The sequence below is a fragment of the Eubalaena glacialis genome, chromosome 9, assembly GCF_028564815.1.
Source record: "Eubalaena glacialis isolate mEubGla1 chromosome 9, mEubGla1.1.hap2.+ XY, whole genome shotgun sequence".
NCBI lineage: Eukaryota > Metazoa > Chordata > Mammalia > Artiodactyla > Balaenidae > Eubalaena > Eubalaena glacialis.
Window position 1 is genome coordinate 122,755,438 of NC_083724.1, and position 23,421 is coordinate 122,778,858.

The window sequence follows — 23,421 nt, forward strand, 5'->3', positions numbered from 1 at the left end:
CTTTTCTAATATTGGTATTGCATGCTATAAATCTCCCTCTAAGCACTGCTTTAGTTGCACCCCACAGATTTTTCTGTGTTCTATTTTCATTTTCATTCAGTTCAAAATTTATTGTAATTTCCCTTGAAACATCCTCTTTGGCCCATGGATTACTTAGAAATGGGTTAATTTCCAAGTGTTTGGACATTTTCCTACTTTTTTCTGTTATTGTTTTCTGGTTTTACTTTATGATCAGAGAACATACTTTGTAGGACTTCATTCAGTCATTTTACATTTGTTAGGGTTTGTACTTTGATCTAGGATATGATCTATCTTCGTGAATATTCCACATGCACTTGAAAAGAAAGTGTACCCTGCTGTGGTTGGGTGGAGTTCTATATGTTTCAATTAGATCCAGTGAGTTGATGGTGCTTTTTAGTACTTGATCCACGCTGACATTATGCCAACATTGTTTGATACTGAGATAGGAGAGTTGAAGTCTTCAAATATAATTGTAGATTTATCTGTTTCTCCTTTTAGTTTGGTCAGTTTTTCCTTTCTTTCTTTCTTTCTTTTTTTTTTTTTTTTAGAGAGCATACACATTTAGAATTGTTGGGGTTTTAGAGTGAATTGACCTTTCTTACCAAAATGTAATCTCTTTTTGTTCCTCATATTAGTGGAGGGGTTTGTTTTTGTTTTTGTTTTGCCATGTAACAAATTAGTACAAGTTAGTGGCTTTTAACAACACTTATTTGTTACCTCATTTTCAACTGCATGAAGGGTCAGTGCCCAAAACCCCTTGTTGTTCCCGGGTCAGCTGTAAACACTATTTTACTGCTTCAGTTTGGAATGTAGAAATTTTTCCATCATGTAGGTACCCTTACCCTCTACCCTTTATGCCATAGTTGTCTTATATATTACATTTACATACATTTAAATCCTCATTAGGCCATGTTATAAATTTTGCTTGCAACTTCAAACATGTTTAAGAAGGCAATAGGACAGGAATACTTTCTTATATTTACACAAATATTTACCATTTTTCTTGCTATTCACTCATTCCTAATGATCCAAGTTTCTTCTTACATAATTTCTCTCTGTCTGAAGAAATTCCTTTGGCAGTTCTTTTAGGTTAGGTCTGTTGGCTATAAATCCTCTTAGTTTTATTTCATCTTTATTTCTAAACAGTATTTTCGATGGTTGTAGTATTTTGGGTTGACAGTTCATTTCTATTTTCATTTAAAAAGTTACTTCACTGCTTTCTGTCCTCCATAGTTTTTGCAGAGAAATCCTCACCTTTTTTTCTCCTGCAGATATGTCTTATTTTTCTCTGGATGCTTCCAGATTCTTTCTTTGTCCTTAGTTTCCAGCGGTGTGATTAAGTTGTTTCTGGGCATGGATTTCTTTAGGTTTATTCTGTTAGTGGTTTGCTAAGTTTCTTGAACTTGCAGATTTATGCCTTATGCCATTTTTGAGCTATTATTTCTTCAAATATTTTTTCAGCTCTGCTCTTTCTCTTCTCTGGTTCTCTGATGACATGAATGTTAGACCTTTTGTTCTTGTTCCCCAGGTTTGTGAAGCTCTGTTCAATTTTTTACAGTTTTTTTCTCTGTTGTTCAGATTGGTTAATTTCTGTTGTTTTCAGGTTCACTTCCTCTTTCCGCTTTCATCTTTATTCTGCTTATTTGGTCCAGCCAGGGAGGGTTTTATTTTGGTAATTGTATTTTTTCATTTCTTGTGTTTCCATTTGGTTTTTCCTTGTTTCTTTTCTTTCTCTGCTAATATTTTCTATTTTAACCTTTTTTCACCACTTGATTGCTGTTCAAACACTTTTAAAATAGTTTCTTTGAAGTTTTTGTCACATAATTGTATCATGTGTTTCATCTAATCATAATCTGTCTATTGTATATTCCCACGTAGGTTGAGATTTTTGTCGATTTTCATGTGCTGATTAATTTTGAGCTGTACCCTGGACATTTGGAATATTACATTATTAGACTCTGGATTTTGTTTAAATTTTACGGAGGCTGTTGATTTTATTTGTTTTAGCAGGCAGTTGACCTGTCGGGGTCAGGCTTCAAATTCCTGTTTTCCTTCTGTCCCTCGTGTGCACTGTGCAGTGTTGTCTGCCCGGGATTTGGGTGGAAGTCTGTCGGCCAGCCCTGTGCTCATGCAGAGCAGGGTCTTGCCCACACACAGATGCAGGCAACCCCAGGACTTTATAACAACTCTGGGGCCATTTTCCGGAGCCCCACAGTGTGCCATTGAATGTCTGATGCGCGCCTTTTCCTGGGCTCACCTCTCAGTCTGAGGCCTCGCATACCTAGGGCTCCCTCACTCCTAGAGCAAAGCGGTAGGAGGAGAGACAGACAGACAGAGGCAGAGAGAGAAGGAGAGAGGGAGAGGCCACAGGCTTTGCTCTGGCTTTTGGAGTATGAACGTCACGGGAGAAAAAGGGTCCCTCCCTCACCATTGTAGTTCCCAGAAGCTCCTCTTGCCGTCTCGGCTGCCACCACAGCAGTGGGCTTTCCTGGGGGCTGCAGCACAAGAAAAAAAGGAGAGAGAAAGAAAAAAACTGGAACATTTCCTACTTTCTCCTTAAGTTTTCCCTAAGAGTTCCCTGCCCACTCCGGAACTGGAAGAGATAACCAGAGTTACTGCTGTTGTTACCAGAGTGCTCAGTTTCGGGTTTTTGGCCAAGTTAGGTTTAGGCCAGAAGATACCGCAGTTTTAAAAATGCAGTACCCTCATCGTGCATTTACAGGTACTCTGAGCTCTGGCATTCTTGACTCTGCCTGCCTCTGTTTACTTTTCAGGGTCCCCAGATGTGCCTGCACTTTATCATGTGTTCAGTGGGAAAGGGGGTGCGTGTGCTTCCATCTTACCCGGGACTAAAGCTTTCTGTACTTCATTCTTTTATTTCCAAAATCAAATTCGCTTCATTGTCTTCAGACCCACGGCCCTTCCTGTAGTACCCATCCTGCTGCAGAGAGTCACCGTCAAAGATGGCTTGACTTTGGGGGTTCTGGTTTGAAAGCCATCTCGTAGCATCTTCTCTCTGTCACGTCCCACCCAACTTATAGCCAGTCAGCGACCAGATCGCGTTTTCTGCCTTCTGAATATCCCGTAGCCACCTCCTCCTTTCTGTTTTTTGTTATTTTTGCCCTTGTTGAGATCCTTACCTCTTGTTAGTCTTTTCATCTCACCGCTTCTAATTGAGGATCCTTCTAATGCATCTTTGGCTTGGGCTGCCAAGGTGGTCTTTCTGAAGCCAAATGGAACACATTGCCCATCTGCTTGGAATTACTCAGTGGTTGTTTATTGTTTAGAGGATAAAGTAAACCTGGTAGCTTAGCACAAGGGGTCTACCCTTTGTCTTTCTTACTGCTCTTGATTTTCCCGTTCCCTTCAACTTCAGCCATACCAGACTATTTGCAGTTCCCTGAAGACACTGTTTCTAGTTTCTACTGAGATTCCATCTGCCTTATCTTCGTGAGAGAGTTCATGGTACCTTTCTGTTGCCTTGTTGGCTTGGGGACTGTGGCTGAGGCTGTGGGAGAGATTCCGGGGGAAGGTAAACATGTTTTTACTGCCACTGCATTTGTTTCCTGCTGAGGAGGGGATGGCGATTAACTCTAGAAATAATTACTATTAATTTGCACAGCATCTTAGGTAGTTTACGTAAAGCTTTCTGATTTTGCCGGCCTCGTGTATCTTCAAAGAGTAGGCATTCCGTTATTGCCATGGGAAAACGATTGATTCTGTGCTGCAGGTCTGTACTGCACATTTATGCTGCACAGGCTGGAACAGGGAGACGTGGCTGCTCTGAGAGTTTATCAGCTCTGATGAACCAGCCGGGGAGCCTCAGGGAGGAGAGGCCTCAGGGAGAGCCTCGCAGTCTCCTCTGGAAACAGCCAGGAGCCTGGGAACCATGGCTCACTCAGCGTGAGGTGCTGAGTCAGCCAGCCCTGTGTCTCATGTAGGAGACCCTCCTTAGCCCAGCAGCATTCATGTTGGGAAAAGCCACTTAAAGTAAATCCAGCTAAAATAGAGACCCGCATTTTGTAGTAAAGAGTGGAAAAAGGGTTTGATTGGGATTTTACCTTGAAAAATGAAAGTTAAAAATTATTTTGTCTTATATTTGTCAGAATTTTGGATATACTTCCAAGTCCATATTGATTCTGAAAGTAACTAACTTGAGGAGGATTATAATTTTTCTGTTAGAATTGTATAATGAATACAATACGTATTTTATCAAATCTAAATTTTATATATGACTAAAAGAAAAAATCTTGCCAATTTAACTTGATACAATGCTTTTTATCACTTAACCTTTTTTATCACTTAACCTTTTTATTTTATACTTGTTGAAATAAGTCTTTTGGATTTTTTTTTATTATGTTATTCGTGAGCATCCATACAAAAGAAAATATGAATGAAATAAATTGGTAAAGGTATACATTCCTAAATCTACTTTACTTTCATACTTTGACTTTCCAATCATTCGTTTTTAAAATTAGGGTCATTGATGTTCATGTTTTCTCAAATAATATTATCCTCTATGCCACCAAGCACACTGAGATTTCAGCGATTCTTAAAAGAGAACCCGAATTTTCTCGCAGGGAGTCAGCACCAGTCTGCAAGCCTTGGTGCTGGTGCTTTCTTGCTCTTATCAGAGGGAATCAATGGAAGGTTTTCAACAACTACTAGGCTCCTGTTTCCTCTTTAACAAGCCAGTGTGTGATTTTTTTAATTTAAAACTGAGGAGTTGAGGTTGTCCAGTTATGACGCCAAGAAATAAAAAATTGACAAAGTTTATACATTCTCAGGCAGTAACATCTATGTTGTAACTGCTGCCCGGCCCACAGTTTATAAGATTATAACAGATCATAGAGATGCTATTGATTGTAAGATGCATCCCATTTCAGAGATGTTAAAATGTGAACAATGTTCATATTAGAATTGATGAAATTTGGTATACCCTTCACTTCACAATTTTTGTATGTTTCAGTTTTATAACTATTATAAAAGAGGGCTGTTTCTTGCAAAAATGGCTGAGATTTTGGCAGTTTTCCAAAGATCATTTCTCAATTTTTTAATACCCATATTTTGAAGGACCAACATCGTAATTCTTTGCACTTTTTAAAAATTCACTTAATTTATCTAATCCTGTTGTATTTGTAGACGGTTTTACGTGTGATTTGAAAAATTTTCCAGTATCATTGTTATCATCTTCATGAAACCCTTCGTCTTTGGCAAGATTAGTAATTTTCTTTGCCAGTCAGTTTGCATTAGACATGCACTATGTTGTCAGATATTTACAACATTCAACAATCAGGGAGAGATTGATCAACAGAGACCTTGATGTGATGAATGAGGAGAAACTGGTGTTACTTGGGGACTACTTTTATAGTGGTCATTAATGCTTATTTTTGGACTCTGACATCATTCAGCATTGTAACTACTGAGATCTTTATATAACAACTGTACCTATAGCACAGGACTGTGATGGATATTTATGGTAATAACCCTGACTCTTCAAGAAAAATATATTAACTCCAGTGATTTAAGGCAGCGCATGATAAATATTTTTCCACTGATAAATATTAATAGTCATGATTTGTTTGTACAGTTTGAAAATGTATATATATTACACTGTGGTTTATCCTTATAACCAGTCATAAAATATCCATTTTGCTGATGAAGACAAGCAGTCTTAAAGAGATTGTGACAGATACATGTCTTAAACCTAATATGTGTTTTCTAATACTTACAATCTCATTATAAATAATCAAACCTAAACAGTTAAGAATAAGTTCTGAGTCTTAAAGATTAATCCTTTGGAATTGGGAAACTGCTGTAGTTAAATTATTTGATCAGTACATTTTATTAACTGCTTTGGGAAATCATAATGATTACAACATTGTTTCTGCAGCAAAATGAAATGAAAGTCCCCAACCTATGAATAAGCATTTGGGACATAAATAATTTTTAGGTTGAATTGTAATTTAAAGTGACCATGGATTTCAGAGTAATTTCATATGCTTGTATGCGAATTCAAAATTTTCCCTGTTCAGGTAATTTGAAATTTTTTAAAAATGCAGGTTAAGGAAACTCTTAACAAGTAAGACTTCAAGCCAGGTGGTTTGTTTGTTTGTTTTTCTCTGAGCAGTATTTATAAAAATTAACTAAAGTTACTTAGAATCTAATCCTGACAGTAATTCTCTGCAGTGGGGATTTTTATTCCAAGGTCACAGGTTGTGAAACTGACTCAGTCATTAGTACTTTGCCTGAGATCACTTGGTATGTCCAGAGGCAGCATGCAAGCCCAGTGTGTCTGACATTCGAGATCATTCTAGCTATTTTGCTTTGCTGTTTGTTCCTTTTTAAATCCCATATTAGTATTTGCTTTACTTTAGGTAAAACTTGTGGATTTGATGATTTTGTAGTGCAGGGATAGACAGACCTTTTCTGTAAAAGGGCAGATAGTCAGTGTTTTAGGCTTTGCAGCCCATATGCTGTCCTGAGTAACTACTCAACTCTGCCGTGGCAGTGAAAGCCAAAACAAATGGGCGGGGCTGTGCTGGTAAAACCTTATCTAGGAGACCTTCAAGATGGCAGAGGAGTGAGACGTGGAGATCACCTTTCTCCCCACAGATACATCAGAAATACATCTACATGTGGAACAGCTCCTACAGAACACCTACTGAACGCTGGCAGAAGACCTCAGACCTCCCAAAAGGCAAGAAACTCCCCACGTACCTGGGTAGGGCAAAAGAAAAAAGAAAAAACAGAGACAAAAGAATAGGGACAGGACCTGCACCAGTGGGAGGGAGCGGTGAAGGAGGAAAGGTTTCCACACACTAGGAAGCCCCTTCACTGGCGGAGATGGGGAGGGTGGAGGGGAAGCTTCAGAGCCACCGGAGGAGAGCGCAGCAACAGGTGCGGAGGGCAAAGCGGAGAGATGCCCGCACAGGCGATCGGTGCCGACCAGCACTCACCAGCCCGAGAGGCTTGTCTGCTCACCCGCCAGGACGGGTGGGGGCTGGGAGCTGAGGCTCGGGCTTTGGAGGTCAGATCCCAGGGAGAGGACTGGGGTTGGCTGCGTGAAGACAGCCTGAAGGGGGCTAGTGCGCCACAGCTAGCCAGGAGGGAGTCCGGGGAAAAGTCTGGACCTGCCTGAGAGGCAAGAGACCATTGTTTCGGGGTGCACGAGGAGAGGGGATTCAGAGCACCGCCTAAACGAGCTCCAGGGCACGAGCTGCAGTTATCAGCACAGACCCCAGAGACAGGCATGAGATGCTAAATCTGCTGCTGCCACCACCAAGAATCCTGTGTGCAAGCACAGGTCACTCTCCACACCTCCCCTCCCGGGAGCCTGTGCAGCCCGCCACTGCCAGGGTCCCGTGATCCAGGAACAACTTCCCCGGGAGAACACACGGTGCGCCTCAGGCTGGTGCAACGTCATGCCGGCCTCTGCCTCCACAGGCTCACCCCGCATTCCATACCCCTCCCTCCCCCCGGCCTGAGTGAGCCAGAGCCCCCGAATCAGCTGCTTCTTTAACCCCGTCCTGTCTGAGCGAAGAACAGTTGCCCTCAGGTGACCTACACGCAGAGGCGGGGCCAAATCCAAAGCTGAACCCCAGGAGCTGTGCGAACGAAGAAGAGAAAGGGAAATCTCTCCCAGCAGCTTCAGGAGCAGCGGATTAAATCTCCACAGTCAACTTGATGTACCCTGCATCTGTGGAATACCTGAATAGACAACGAATCATCCCAAATTGAGGAGGTGGACTTTGGGAGCAACAATATATATATTTTTTCCCCTTTTTCTCTTTTTGTGAGTGTGTATGTGTATGCTTCTGTGTGTGATTTTGTCTGTACAGCTTTGCTTTTACCTTTTGTCCTAGGGTTCTGTCTGTCCATTTTTTTTGTTTCTTTGTTTTTTAGTATAGTTTTTAGCGCTTGTTATCATCGGTGGATTTGTTTTTTGGTTTTGGCTGCTCTCTTCTTTCTTTTTTTTTAATTACTTTTAAATTTTTTTTAATTTTTAATTTTAATAACTTTCTGTTCTTTTCTTTCTTTCTTTCTTTCTTTCTTTCTTTCTTTCTTTCTCCCTTTTCTTCTGGGCCATGTGACTGACAGGGTCTTGGTGCTCCGGCCGGGTGTCAGGCCTGTGCCTCTGAGGTGGGAGAGCCAAGTTCAGGACATTGGTCCACCAGAGACCTCCCAGCTCCACGTAATATCAAACGGCAAAAGCTCTCTCAGAGATCTCCATCTCAACGCTAAGTCCCAGCTCCACTAAACGACCAGCCAGCTACAGTGCTGGACACCCTATGCCAAACAACTAGCAAGACAGGAACACAACCCCACCCATTAGCAGAGAGGCTGCCTAAAATAATAAACTCCGAGACACCCCAGAACACACCACCGGATACGGACCTGCCCACCAGAAAGACAAGATGCAACCTCATCTACCAGAACATGGGCACTAGTCCCCTCCACCAAGAAGCCGACACAACCCACTGAACCAACCTTAGCCACTGGGGGCAGACACCAAAAACAACAGGAACTATGAACCTGCAGCCTGCGAAAAGGAGACCCCAAACACAGCAAGTCAAACAAAATGAGAAGACAGAGAAGCACACAACAGATGAAGGAGCAAGGTAAAAACCCACCAGACCAAACAAATGAAGAGGAAATAGGCAGTATACCTGAAAAAGAATTCAGAGTAATGATAGTAAAGATAATCCAAAATCTTGGAAATAGAATGGAGGAAATACAAGAAACGTTTAACAAGGACCTAGAAGAACTAAAGAGTAAACAAACAATGACAAACAACACAATAAATGATATGAAAAATTCTCTAAAAGGAATCAATAGCAGAATAACTGAGGCAGAAGAACGGATAAGTGACCTGGAAGATAAAATAGTGGAAATAACTACTGCAGAGCAGAATAAAGAAAAAAGAATGAAAAGAATTGAGGACACTCTCAGAGACTTCTGGGACAACATTAAATGCACCACCATTCGAATTATAGGCGTCCCAGAAGAAGAAGAGAAAAAGAAAGGGACTGAGAAAATATTTGAAGAGATTATAGTTGAAAACTTCCCCAGTATGGGAAAGGAAATAGTTAATCAAGTCCAGGAAGCACAGAGAGTCCCATACAAGATAAATCCAAGGAGAAACACGCCAAGACACATATTAATCAAACTATCAAAAACTAAATACAAAGAAAAAATATTAAAAGCAGCAGGGGAAAAACAACAAAAAAATACAAGGGAATCCCCATAATGTTAACAGCTGATCTTTCAGCAGAATCTCTGCAAACCAGAAGGGCGTGGCAAGACATATTTAAAGTGATGAAAGGGAAAAACCTACAACCAAGATTACTCTACCCAGCAAGGATCTCATTCAAATTCAACAGAGAAATTAAAACCTTTACAGAGAAGCAAAGGCTAAGAGAATTCAGCACCACCACACAAGCTTTACGACAAATGCTAAAGGAATTTCTCCAGGCAGGAAACACAAGAGAAGGAAAAGACCTACAATAACAAACCCAAAACAATGAAGGAAATGGTAATAGGAATGCACATATCGATAATTACCTTAAATGTAAATGGGTTACATGCACCAACCAAAAGACATAGACTGGCTGAATGGATACAAAAATAAGCCCCATATGTATGCTGTCTACAAGAGACCCACTTCAGACCTAGGGACACATACAGACTGAAAGTGAGAGGATGGAAAAAGATATTCCATGCAAATGGAAATCAAAAGAAAGCTGGAGTAGCAATTCTCGTATCAGACAAAATAGACTTTAAAATAAAGAGTGTTACAAGAGACACAGAAGGACACTACATAATGATCAAGGGATCAATCCAAGAAGAAGATATAACAATTGTAAATATTTATGCACCCAACATAGGAGCACCTCAGTCGTAAGGCAAATGCTAACAGCCATAAAAGGAGAAATCGACAGTAACACAATCATAGTAGGGGACTTTAACACCCCACTTTCACCAATGAAAAGATCATCCAAAATGAAAATAAATAAGGAAATACAAGCTTTAAATGATACATTAAACAAGGTGGACTTAATTGATATTTATAGGACATTCCATCCAAAAACAACAGAATACACTTTCTTCTCAAGTGCTCATGGAACATTCTCCATGATAGATCATATCTTGGGTCACAAATCAAGCCTTGATAAATTTTAGAAAACTGAAATCGTATCAAGTGTGTTTTCCAACCACAGTGCTATGAGATTAGATATCAATTACAGGAAAAAATCTGTAAAAAATACAAACACATGGAGGCTAAACAATACACTACTTAATAACCAAGAGATTACTGAAGAAATCAAAGAGGAAATCAAAAAATACCTAGAGACAAATGACAATGAAAACACGACGACCCAAAACCTATGGGATGCAGCAAAAGCAGTTCTAAGAGGGAAGTTTATAGCAGTACAATCCTACCTCAAGAAACAAGAAACATCTCAAATAAACAACCTAACCTTACACCTAGAGCAATTAGAGAAAGAACCAAAAAACCCCCAAAGTTAGCAGAAGGAAAGAAATCATAAAGATCAGATCAGAAATAAATGAAAAAGAAATGAAGAAAACAATAGCAAAGATCAGTAAATCTAAAAGCTGGTTCTTTGAGAAGATAAACAAAATTAATAAACCATTAGCCAGACTCATCAAGAAAAAAAGGGAGAAGACTCAAATCAATACAGTTAGAAATGAAAAAGGAGAAGTAACAACTGACACTGCAGAAATACAGAGGATCATGAGAGATTACTACAAGCAACTATGTGCCAATAAAATGGGCAACCTGGAAGAAATGGACAAATTCTTAGAAAAACACAACCTTCCTAGACTGAACCAGGAAGAAATAGAAAATATAAACAGACCAATCCCAAGCACTGAAATTGAGACTGTGATTAAAAATCTTCCAAAAAACAAAAGCGCAGGACCTGATGGCTTCACAGGTAAATTCTATCAAACATTTAGAGAAGAGGTAACAACTGTCCTTCTCAAACTCTTCCCAAATATAGCAGAGGGAGGAACACTCCCAAACTCATTCTACAAGGCCACCATCACCCTGATACCAAAACCAGACAATGATGTCACAAAGAAAACCACAGGCCAATATCACTGATGAACATACATGCGAAAATCCTCAACAAAATACTAGCAAACAGAATCCAACAGCACATTAAAAGGATCATACACCATGATCAAGTGGAGTTTATCCCAGGAATGCAAGGATTCTTCAGTGTACGCAAATCAATCAATGTGATACACCATAATAACAAATTGAAGAATAAAAAACATATGATCATCTCAATAGATGCAGAAAAAGCTTTCAACAAAATTCAACACCCATTTATGAAACAACCCTCCAGAAAGTAGGCATAGAGGGAACTTATCTCATCATAATAAAGGCCATATAGGTGACAAACCCACAGCCAACATCGTTCTCAATGGCGAAAAACTGAAACCATTTCTACTAAGATCAGGAACAAGACAAGGTTGCCCATTCTCACCACTGTTATTCAACATAGTTTCGTAAGTTTTAGCCATAGCAATCAAAGAAGAAAAAGAAATAAAAGGAATCCAAATCAGAAAAGAAGAAGTAAAGCTGTCATTGTTTGCAGATGACATGGTACTATACATAGAGAATCCTAAAGATGCTACCAGAAAACTACTAGAGCCAATCAGTGAATTTGGTAAAGTAGCAGGATACAAAATGCACAGATTTCTTGCATTCCTCTACACTAATGATGAAAAATCTGAAAGAGAAATTAAGGAAACACTCCCATTTACCACTGCAATAAAAAGAATAAAATACCTAGGAATAAACCTACCTAGGGAGACAAAAGACCTGTATGCAGAAAACTATAAGGCACTGATGAAAGATGTTAAAGGTGATACAAACAGATGGTGAGATTTACCATGTTCTTGGATTGGAAGAATCAACATTGTGAAAATGCCTATACTACCCAAAGCGGCCTACAGATTCAGTGCAATCCCAATCAAACTACCAATGGCATTTTTCACAGAACTAGAAGAAAAAAACTCTCAATTTGTATGGAGACACAAAAGACCCCGAATAGCCAAAGCAATCTTGAGAAAGAAAAACGGAGCTGGATGAATCAGGCTCCCTGACTTCAGACTCTAGTACAAAGCTACAGTAATCAAGACAGTTGGTCCTGGCACAAAAACAGAAATATAGATCAACGGAACAGGATACAAAGCCCAGAGATGAACCCACACACGTAGGGTCAGGGTCACCTTATTTTTGATAAAGGAGGCAAGAATATGCAGTGGAGAAAAGACAGCCTCTTCAATAAGTGGTGCTGGGAAAACTGGACAGCTACATGTAAAAGAATGAAATTAGAACGCTTCCTAACACCATACACAAAAATAAACTCAAAATGGATAAAGAGCTAAATGTAAGGCCAGAACTATAAAACCCTTAGAGGAAAATATAGGCAGAACACTCTATGACATAAATCACAGCAAGATCCTTTTTGACCCATCTCCTAGAGAAATGGAAATAAAAACAAAAATAAACAAATGGGACCTAATGAAACTTAAAAGCTTGTGCACTGCAAAGGAAACCATAAACAAGACGAAAAGACAACCCTCAGAATGGGAGAAAATATTTGCAAACGAAGCAACTGACAAAGGATTAATCTTCAAATTTTACAAGCAGCTCATGCAGCTCAATATCAAAAAAACAAACAACCCCATCCAAAAATGGGCAGAAAACCTAAATAGACATTTCTCCAAAGAAGATATACGGATTGCCACATGAAAGGATGCTCAACATCACTAATCATTAGAGAAATGCAAATCCAAAGTATAATGAGGTATCACCTCACACCAGTCAGAATGGCCATCGTCCAAAAATCTACAAACAATAAATGCTGGAGAGGGTGTGGAGGAAAGGGAACCCTCTTGCACTGTTGGTGGGAATGTAACTTGGTACAGCCACTATGGAGAACAGTATGGAGGTTCCTTAAACTAAAAATAGAACTACCATACGACCCAGCAATCCCACTACTGGGCATATACCCTGAGAAAACCATAATTCAAAAAGAGTCATGTACCACAGTGTTCACTGCAGCTCTATTTACAATAGCCAGAGCATGGAATCAACCTACGTGTCCATCGACAGATAAATGGATAAAGAAGATGTGGCACATATATACAATGGAATATTACTCAGCCGTAAAAAGAAACGAAATTGAGTTATTTGTAGTGAGGTGGATGGACCTAGAGTCTGTCATACAGAGTGAAGTAAGTCAGAAAGAGAAAAACAAATACCGTATGCTAACACATATATATGGAATCTAAAAAAAAAAGAAAAAGTTCTGTAGAACCTAGGGGCAGGACAGGAATAAAGATGCAGACATAGAGAATGGACTTGAGGACACCATGGGGCGGGGAGGGGAAGCTGGGACGAAGTGAGAGAGTGGCATGTCCATATATATACTACCAAATGTAAAACAGTTACCTAGTGGGAAGCAGCCGCATAGCACAGGGAGATCAGCTCGGTGCTTTGTGACCACCTAGAGGAGTGGGATAGGGAGGGTGGAGGGAGACGCAAGAGGGAGGAGATATGGGGATATATGTATATATATAGCTGATTCACTTTGTTATAAAGCAGAAACTAACACACCATTGTAAAGCAATTATACTCCAATAAAGATGTTTAAAAAAAAACCCAAAGTACCTTATCTACACCATCAGGCAGCTGGCCGCATTTGACCTGAGGATTGTAGTTTGCTGACTCTTGTAGAGTTCTTCAACACTAAGTTGTTCATTTTGAGAAGATAATTTTTTCAGTTCTTTTAAAAAAATGATTCCCTTATAGTCCTTCTAAAATATAATTTTTGGTACATAAAAAAGCATATATTTAATATATATGTGTAAATTATCAAGCAAAATAACATACCCAGGAGGTAGAACACTAAGTTCTATCTGTGTACTGTTCCCTAATCTAGGGATTGGCGGGTGTTTTTTTGTAAAGGGCCAGATTGTAAATATCTTAGTCTTTTCAAACCGTAAGATCTCTGTCATAACTACTAACTCTGCATTGTAGCAAAGTAGTAACGATAGACACTGTGTAAATGAGTGATCATGGCTGAGTTTCAATAAAACTTACTTAGGGACTGAAATCTGGATTTCGTATCATTTTTATGTGGTCATGAAATACTCTCTTCATTTTTTTGACCATTTAAAAATGTGCAAAACCATTCTTAGCTTATGAAACATAAAAAAACAGGTGGCAGCCTGAATTTGGCCCCTGAACCATAGTTTGTCAACCCCTGTCCTGACTGTTCCTCTGTCTTCTCCCAGAGGTGACCATTATCTTGAATTTTGGATATATCATTCCTATGGATTTTTTTAAAATGCTTTTTCCACTTACGTATATGTGTCTGAATGATGTCTTGTTCTGTTTTGCCTATTTTTGAGCATTATAAAAATGATATCATACTGTATATAGATTGGGACTTGCCTTTTTTCATTCATCATTATTTTTCTAAGATTCATTTACATAGTTGGGTTTAGCTGTATAATATTCTGTTGTATGAATATACCGCAGGTAATTCACCTGATAGTAGGTATTTAGGTTGGATCTAGTTTCTGCTTTGAACATTCTTGTACATGTCTCCTGGTACACATATACAAGAATTTTCTTGGTTATCTGTTTTCTTCTGTTGAATGATTTAACAGAACACTTACAAATTTTATAAAAAATGATGAAGCAGTATCATTTACCTTGAGAAATGTTATTGTCTTACTACCTCATCTTAAGTCATTCTGTATTTATTTACATTAATGGACAAATGCCTTTAAAATGTGCAGTGAAGTGTTAAATATTTAATTCATTCTTTCACTCATTGTTTTAGTATTACACAAACATTTATTGACTAATATATTAGGTTCTGTGCCAGCAGGAGAACTTAAGCAGTAAAGGAGATAGACAGTTAAACCAAAAATTAAGTAATAAATGACAACTGTTTATTGAAAGGTTACTATGCCAGACATTATGTTAAACAATTTATGTGCATTATCTCTGTATTAGTCTACTAGAGCTGCTGTGACAAAATTCCACAAACTAAATATCTTACACAACAGAAATTTATTACCTCACAGTCTGTAGGGTAGTTGTCCGAGATCAGCATGTCAGCAGGGTTTGTTCCTTCTGAGGGCTGTGAGAAGAATCTGCTCCCTGTCTTCTAGTGGTTGCCTGGCTATCTTTAGCATTCCTTGACATGTAGAGTTATCACCCCAGCCTCTCACTTCATTTTACATGGTGTTCTACCTGTACGGGCATCTGTCTCCAAATTTCCCCTTTTTTCTAAGGACACCAGTCATACTGGATCAGAGCCCACCCTCATGATCTCTTTTAACTTGATAAAGATCTTGTCTGCAACTAAGGTCCCATTCTGAGGTACTAGGGGTTAGAACTTAAGCATATGAATTCTGGGGGAACACAGTTCAACCCATAAGGCTCTCTTTTAGTCTTTACAGCAATCCCAGGTAACTCTGTGGAACCTTAATATACAGTTGAATCTTGAGCAATGCAGGGATGAGGGCACCAACCCGCCTTGATGTTGAAAATCTGCATATAACTTAAGCCTACCCTCTGCCTACCCTCTGTATACATGGTTCCTCCAAGTCATGTCTGCAGCTCCTCATCCATGGATTCAACAACCGCAGATCGTGTAGGACTGTAGTATGTTTACTATTGAAAAACATCTGAGTATAAGTGGACCTCACAGTTCAAATCCCTATTGTTTATGGGTCAACTGTACTGGTCTTATCATAGAGCGTATTGCAGTGCAGAAACCCTAGCTGCTAAAAAATGACTTCTGCATTGTTCCAGGACAAGATGGCATAGACTCACTTTTCCCTGGTCTTCCTGCCTAAATACAATTAAATACTCTGGAAGTTACATCTCCTGTATATCATGGACTGGGTGCTGGACATGCCTGCAATCCAGATCCACCATAGACATAGACCGAAAAACAAAGAAACCAACCAAACAAAAAAACCCCAAGAAAATCCTCTCACTTGCCAACGTACTAGGAAAGAAGAACCCCAATATGTGCCACAAGGGGGTCCTGGTGAGTGGTTTAAACTATGGGCAGCAGTGAAGCCCCAGGGTGTCCCAACCCCATCCCACAACTGGAGCATCAGCAGGTGACTTGGAGGGCAGTTTGACCCACCAGTGGCAACAAAGCCCTGGACCGTCCCAGTCTACTCAACAACTGGTACATGAGCAGGTGATCCATCTACCCATAGCAGCAGTTGCCACAAAGCTCTGTGTCCCCCTGCTGTCCACCTAATGACAAGGAGACCAGGCCCAGTGGCATCTGCCCCTCACCCCCACCCTCAGGAGATTTTCAGTAACAGCAGGTGATGCAGGGAAGCAACTTCATCCTCACAGAATAACAGCAGGATGGACTGAGCAGGAGCTCCATCAGCACCGGAAAAACAAAGCAGACCAGATTAACATTACAAGAGTGCAGAAGGCCAAACTGTCATTGGAGTAAAGCCCCACAAAAGTAGGCCAGGACCTAAATGGCCTGCTCAAACAACATGTAAATAGGATCAAGAGTCTTCTAACATAATACCTAAAATATTCAGGATACAATAAAAAAATCACTTGTCATACCAAGAACCAGGAAAACCACAACTTGACATTGAGCTGACCTAGGGCCAATTGAATACTGGAATTATCTGACAAAGATTTTAAAGCTGCTTTAAACAAATGCTTCAACAAGCAATTAGGAATTCTCTGGAATGAAAAAAGGGGGAAATCTCAGTGAAGGATTAGAAGTTATAAAAAGAACCAAATGGCAGTTATATAATTGGAAAATATAATAACCAAAATTTAAAATTCACTGGGTAGAATCAGTAGTAAAGTGGAGCTGATGGAGATATAATCACTGAACTTGAAGGCAGATCAGTTGAATTTACTCAATCTGATCAACAGAAAAAAGACTGAAAAAAATTATCAGAGTCTTAAGGATTTGTGGGACAATAACAAAAGATTTAACATTTGTATCGTTGGAGCCCAAAGGATAATAGAAAGAGCATGGGACTGGAAAATGTATTTGAAGAAATAATGGCTGAAAACTTTCCACATTTGGTGAAAGACATAAATTTAAAGCTTCAAGAAGCTGAGCAAACCCCCAAATAGGATACACTTAAAGAAATCTTCACCTAGGAATATTAAACTTCTGAAAGTAAAGGACAAAGAAAACAAATCTTAAAATAGCCAGAGAGAAATGACACATTAGCTATAAAGGACTACCAATCGGAACAACACCAAATTTCTCATCTGAAACCATGGAGTCCAGAAAGAAGTGGCATAAAAATTTTCAAGTGCTGAAAGAAAAGGACTGTCAACCCTGAATCCTATATTTGATGAAACCGTCCTTCAGGAATGAAGGGGAAATAAAGACATTCTCAAACGAAATAAGCTAAAAGAATTTGTTGTTAACGTAGCAAACAGAATTACTAGGGAGAAAGAGAGACATTACATAATAAAAGAATCAGTCCAATAAGAAGTTATCGCAATCCTTAATGGGTGTATACCAAACAACCAAACTTCAAAATATATAAAACTAATAGAGCTGAAAGGAGAAATAAACAAATCCACAAGTATAGTTGGGGACTTGAACACATCATCAGTGATTGATAGAACTGCTAGTCGGAAATCAGCAAGGGTATAGAATAGCTAAACACCACCACAGGCCACCAAGATCTAATTTACATCCTATCCAACAATAGCAGAATACATAATTTTTTCAAGTGCCCACGGACCATTCACCAAGATAGACCATATGCTGGATCATAAAACATCTTAACTAATTCAGAAGAATTAAAGTTATATGACATATTCTTTGAACGTAATAGAATCAAACTAGAAATCAATAATAGATGACAAGAAAATCTACAAACACTTGAAAGTTAAAAATACTTCTAAATAATACAGAGACAAAGAGGAAATCTAAAAGGAAAGTTAAAAATACAAAGAATGAATGAAAATACACACATCATGTATCAAAAAAAGTGAGATGCAGCTAAAGCACTGCTGTGAGGGAAATTTATAGCACTAAAGGCTTACATTAGAAAAGAAGAAAAGTCTCAAATCAGTAGTCTAAGTAGTAGTCTAAGTTCCTACCTGAAGATGCTAGAAAAAGAAGAGCGAGACAGACCCAAAGCAAGCAGAATGAGGGAAATCATTAAGAGTAGAAGTCAGTGAAATTGAAAACAGGAACACTTCTGAGAAATGTAATGAAACAAAAAATTGATTCTTAGAAAAAAATGAATGAAATTGATAAATCTCTAGCAAGATTGATAAAAATAAAGAGATGACACAAATCACCAATATCAGGAATGAAACAGGATATCACTACAGATCTTCTAGTGAGTAAAAAGATGACAACTTTACACTCATAAGTTAAACAGCCTAGAAGAAATGCACCAACTATTTGAAAACCATGAACTACCAGAACTTAGCCAAATTGAAATAGATAAATAGCCCTATAACTATTTTTAAAATTGAACTTTTGATTAAAAACTGACAAGAAATAAATCTCCAGGCCTAAATGGTTTCACTGGCAAATTTTACCAAACACTCAAAGAATTGACATCAATTTGATAAAATGATGCTCTCTCTTTCAGGCTGTCAGAGCAGAAGGAACACTTCCCAACTCATTCTGAGGCCTGTGTTACCCTGACAGCAAAACTGTACAGATGCAGCACAAAAAAGAAAACCACAGACTAATATCTCATTAACTTGAATGCAAAAATTCTCAACAGATTTTAGCAAATTGAATCCAGCCACAACCAAGTGGGATTTAGTCTGGAAACCCAAGTCTGTTTCGATATTAGAAAATCAGTGAGACCCACCATATCAACAGGCTAAAGAAGAAAAATCATGTGATCATAACAATGGATGCAGAAAATCTTTTGACAGAATTCAACATCATAATAAATAAAAACTATCAGTAAGTAGAAAGCAAGGGGAACGTCCTCAACCTCATAATAGGCATCTATAAATGAACTTACACCTAACTTAATACTTACAGGTAGAGGACTGAATGCTCTCCCTCTACAGTCTGGAAAAGGACAAGGAAGTTAGCTCTCACCACTGTTAATCAACATACTGCTGGCAGTTTTGGTTACTGCAGTAAGGAAAGAAAAAGAAAGAAAAGGCATACAGATTTGAAAAGAAGGAATGAAACTTGCTATTTCCAGTTGACATGATTATCTGCATAGAATATCTGAAGGACTCTACCAAAACACTCCTAGAATGAAAAAATGAATTTATTATAGTTATAAAAGTATAAGGTCACTTCACAAAATCAACTGATTTCTGTACGTTGACAATGAACAAGTGGAAACATATTTAAAAAAATGCAATACCATTTACAGTTGCTCCAAAGAAAATGAAAAAAAGTATAACAAAACATGCAGGATTTGTGCAATTAAAATGACAAAATCTTGATGAAATTGAAGATTTAAATATTTGGAGAATCATACCATGTTCATTAATTGGAAGACTCAAGGTAATAAAAACGGCAAGTATTCTTAAATTGTTTTACTAATAATTGTAATTCTTAGTAAAATCTCAGAAACATTTTTTTATAGACAAGCTTATTCTAAAATTTATATAGACAGAGAAAGGCCTTAAAATAGCCAGAACAATTCTGAAGAAGACTGAAGTGGGAAGAATGACTCTTCCTGGTGGCACGGCTTGCTTAGGTCAGTGGAGCAGTGTGGGGAACCCAGAAGTAAATTCACACCAATATGCCCTGCTAATTCTTGACAAAGAAGCAAAAGCAGTTCAGTGGAGGAGGGATTGCCTTTTCAGTGTTAGTGCTGGAGAAATTGGACATCCATCTGTAGGCAAAAATATGAACCTTGACCTAAACCTCACACCTAAAATAATTAACTCAAAACAGATCATGCAGTCTAATTTAAAACATAAAATTGTAAAACTTCGAGAAAAAGAAGAAAATTTCAAGACCTAGGACTAGACGAAGAGTGCTTAGACCTGACACCAAAAGCACAATCCATAAAAGAAAAACTTGATAAACTGGACTTCATGAGAATTTAAAACTTTTGCTCTTCAAAAGACCCTGGTAAGAGGAAGAATATACAAGTTACAGATTGGGGGAAAATATTTGTAAACCCCATGTTTAACAAAGGACTTGTATCTGGAACATATAAAAACCCACCAAAACTCAACATTAAAAATACGAAGAGTCCAGTTAGAAAATGGGTGAAAGACAGTCTAAACATTTCATTGAAGAGGATGAATGGCAGACACAGACACAGATGACAGATAAACACATGAAAAGATGTTCAACATCATTAGCCATTTGGGAAATGCAAATTAAAACCGCAATAGTATATCACTACCCATCCATCAGAATGACTCAAATAAAATTGTGATAAAACCAAATGCTGGTGAGGATGTGGAAAAAGTGGCTGACCATAACATTGCTAGTAGGGATGTTAAATGATACAGCCACTTTGCAAAACTGTTTGGCAGTGCCTTTTAAAACTACAAATGGATCTGTCATACCAAGAGCAGGTAATTCCGCTCTTGGGCATTTGTCCCAGAGAAGAGAAGACTTATTTTCACTAAGAAACTTATTACATGCATGTTCTTAGCAACTTTGTTCTTAATAGCCAAAACTGTGAAACCCCAGTGTCCTTCAACAGGTGAATGAATGAACAAATTATGGTACTTCCATACCATACCATACCATAGTCTGCTGCTCAGCACTAAGATGGAACAGGCCATTCAGTCGTGCGTCCAGTGCCTTGGAGGGACTGCGAGGAAGTAATGCCAAGTGAAAACAGTCAACCTCAGAAGGATGCATGCTGTGCGATTCCATACATACATACAGAACTTGTGAAATACAATTGTAGACGCGGAGAACAGATTGGTAGTTGACGGGCAGGGATGGGAGCTGTAAATGTGGCTATCAAGTGACATAGTAATGGTACAGTTAAGTATCTTGATTTGATGGTGGTCACATAAGGCTACGCGTGTGATAAAATTGGACTGATGCAGATACAGAAACGTGAGCGCTTGTAACTGGTGAAATCTCTGTGGTTCGTGCAGTGCCAGCTTCCCAATGTGGATAGGTACCACAGTTATGCAGGACGATACAGTTGGGAGAGGGTGGGTGAAGGGTACACGGGACCTCCCTGTACATTACTTCTCACCTTTCTGTTGTTATCTATAATATTTCAAAGTAAAATGGTTGAAATCCTACATAGGCATAGAAGGAAATCTGGAGGAAAACACTCTGAAACTGTAAGTTTCTCAGATGGTAGAATTACGAATGATTTGTATTTTCTTTGTTTCATACGTTTTCAACAGTGAACATATATGATTTTTATGAGAGAAAAAAAATACTGACATAAGCTAAATGGATTCAATGAAAACTAATTTCCAATGGAAATGTTCATTGCAAAATTTGCTCAAAAGGGTCCGTTTGAACTACGAACTTGGAGGGCATTGGTAGCCTTGGAAGATTTTCAGAGCCACAGTGGGATCAGAACACAGAGTGTAGCAGATTTAAAAATAAATGGGAAGCAGGTAAAAGCAGGGAAATATAAAAAGTACGCATTCAGCAAGCCGACAGAAAGACGTGAGAAGGGGAAGTGGGACGAGGATTTTTCAATTGGGAGGCTCTTGAACCACAGCTGGTGCCGCAGGAAGAGAAAGTGGGTAATTATGAGTAATTTCTAAGGAGGCGATCGTTCCATGCTTGTGATAAACCATGTTAGTCGGCATGTGGTTGGGCGGGTCATTTGCAGTCCAGGACCAGGGCGTGCCCGGGTGCAGGGAGTTGGAGCTCATGTTATTCCCTGTCGTGTGCGTGTGTGTGCGTGTGTGTGTGTGCGCGTGTGTGTTTACTATGTAAGCGAACACGTGGAAATGATGGGCCTTTGTAGAGGAAGATTTTGATTTGGGGTTTAGCTAACCTCCAAAGCAGTTTTAAAAAACCTGTTGACTTAAATGGCTAATAAAAAGGTAGCTGGTCTCTATTTGAATAATTACATTTGGGGTTTAATTGCTTCCTTCTGTTCTCACTGAATGTGTTGGTTAAATCGCCAAAGGAGAATGCCAGCGTCTGTTATCAGTTTATCAGCTAATCAGCTAGACGTGATCAGTATTTGCCACCAGAAGTAGTGGCGCCGGGTGGTCCCTAGGTAAGATACTGCTGTAGCCTTAGTCGTTCTTTAACCTTAGTACATTAAATGATGCACAGGGCACCCTGCACAACCTGGCAGCTCTGTGCGAAGGCAGGCGCAGCTCTTCACGAGGAGGGAAGCCGAGAAGCAAAGAGGAAGAGGTACGCCTCCTGCATGCTCGCTGCCTCACGCCGTCACTTTGAGTTGATTGCCTTCCTTTCCTGCATGGTTTAAATTCCTAACAATGACTGGACGATCTTTAGGTCTGTAGGGACCTGTTAATATATTTTGACTGACATACTGTGTCATAATTTTGCCCCATAACTGTTATTCAGAATTCTGAGTTCAATTTCTTTTCTTTTGATAAAATTAAAAATTTGTTATTGTGTTGTATTTCTTTTCAGAAGCAAATTGATCTAGATTAAACACTTGAAAGCTAATATTACATTGCCATTAACCAGATTTCAAAACTTTTATTTCTTATATTCACATTAACACCTTTCTTTAAATGAAAAGCATTTTAGCAATGCAAACGGTAGTTTTTCTTTTAAATTAAAATGTTGCGGTTTTTTTTCTCTTTGTAGGTTTATCTGGCAAGGCTGAGACAAATAAGACTGCAGAATTTCAATGAGCGCCAACAGATTAGAGCCAAGCTTCGTGGTGAAAAGGCAGGTTGAAAATCTCTTTTTCAAAAAGTAATTGAATGACATTATAATACACTGAGATTATGTGCCACTAACACAAAATAAAGTCTGATGAAGACAGTGAAAGTCAAAGACCAGAAAACTATATACATAGGGTTACAGTATATCTTATTTATATGACTTTAAATTGATAAGACCTTTTGTTCTGGGGAGATTCTGAGAGGAAAGTGTGAGTGGTACCCATGGACATATAAAATGGTACATTTTATATCCTTCTGTTTCTGTCTTTTTTCTCAGTGTCCATAGGAGTTGACGGTTGTAGAGAGTTCTGTTGCAGCTGTGAACAAGTTGCCATTTTTCATTTTTAGATGTTAGTTGATTCATGTGACGTCTACAGTGAGTTTGCGGTTCTATCCTAAGTGGTCTGCTCACTACTTATTTTGTAGAAGGAAGCTGACAGCTCCGAAGGACAGGAAGGAAGTGAGGAGGCTGACGTGAGGCGTAAGAAAGTGGAAGCGCTGAAGGTATGTACTGGAAGTGA

General features: G+C 38.9%; 1 protein-coding gene across 7 annotated transcripts in view; it reads left to right on the top strand.

The window, feature by feature from the left end:
• NEK1 (NIMA related kinase 1) overlaps nucleotides 1-23,421 on the top strand; it is a 227,791-nt gene that overhangs the window by 121,097 nt on the left and 83,273 nt on the right. For 6 of the 7 annotated variants that reach the window (XM_061200799.1, XM_061200802.1, XM_061200796.1 and 3 more), the window contains 3 exons: nucleotides 22,314-22,397; nucleotides 22,821-22,904; nucleotides 23,327-23,404. In XM_061200799.1, the coding sequence (XP_061056782.1) occupies nucleotides 22,314-22,397; nucleotides 22,821-22,904; nucleotides 23,327-23,404 (246 nt within the window). The remainder of the gene's footprint in view (nucleotides 1-22,313; nucleotides 22,398-22,820; nucleotides 22,905-23,326; nucleotides 23,405-23,421) is intronic. The other variant, XM_061200801.1, reaches the window with a different exon arrangement.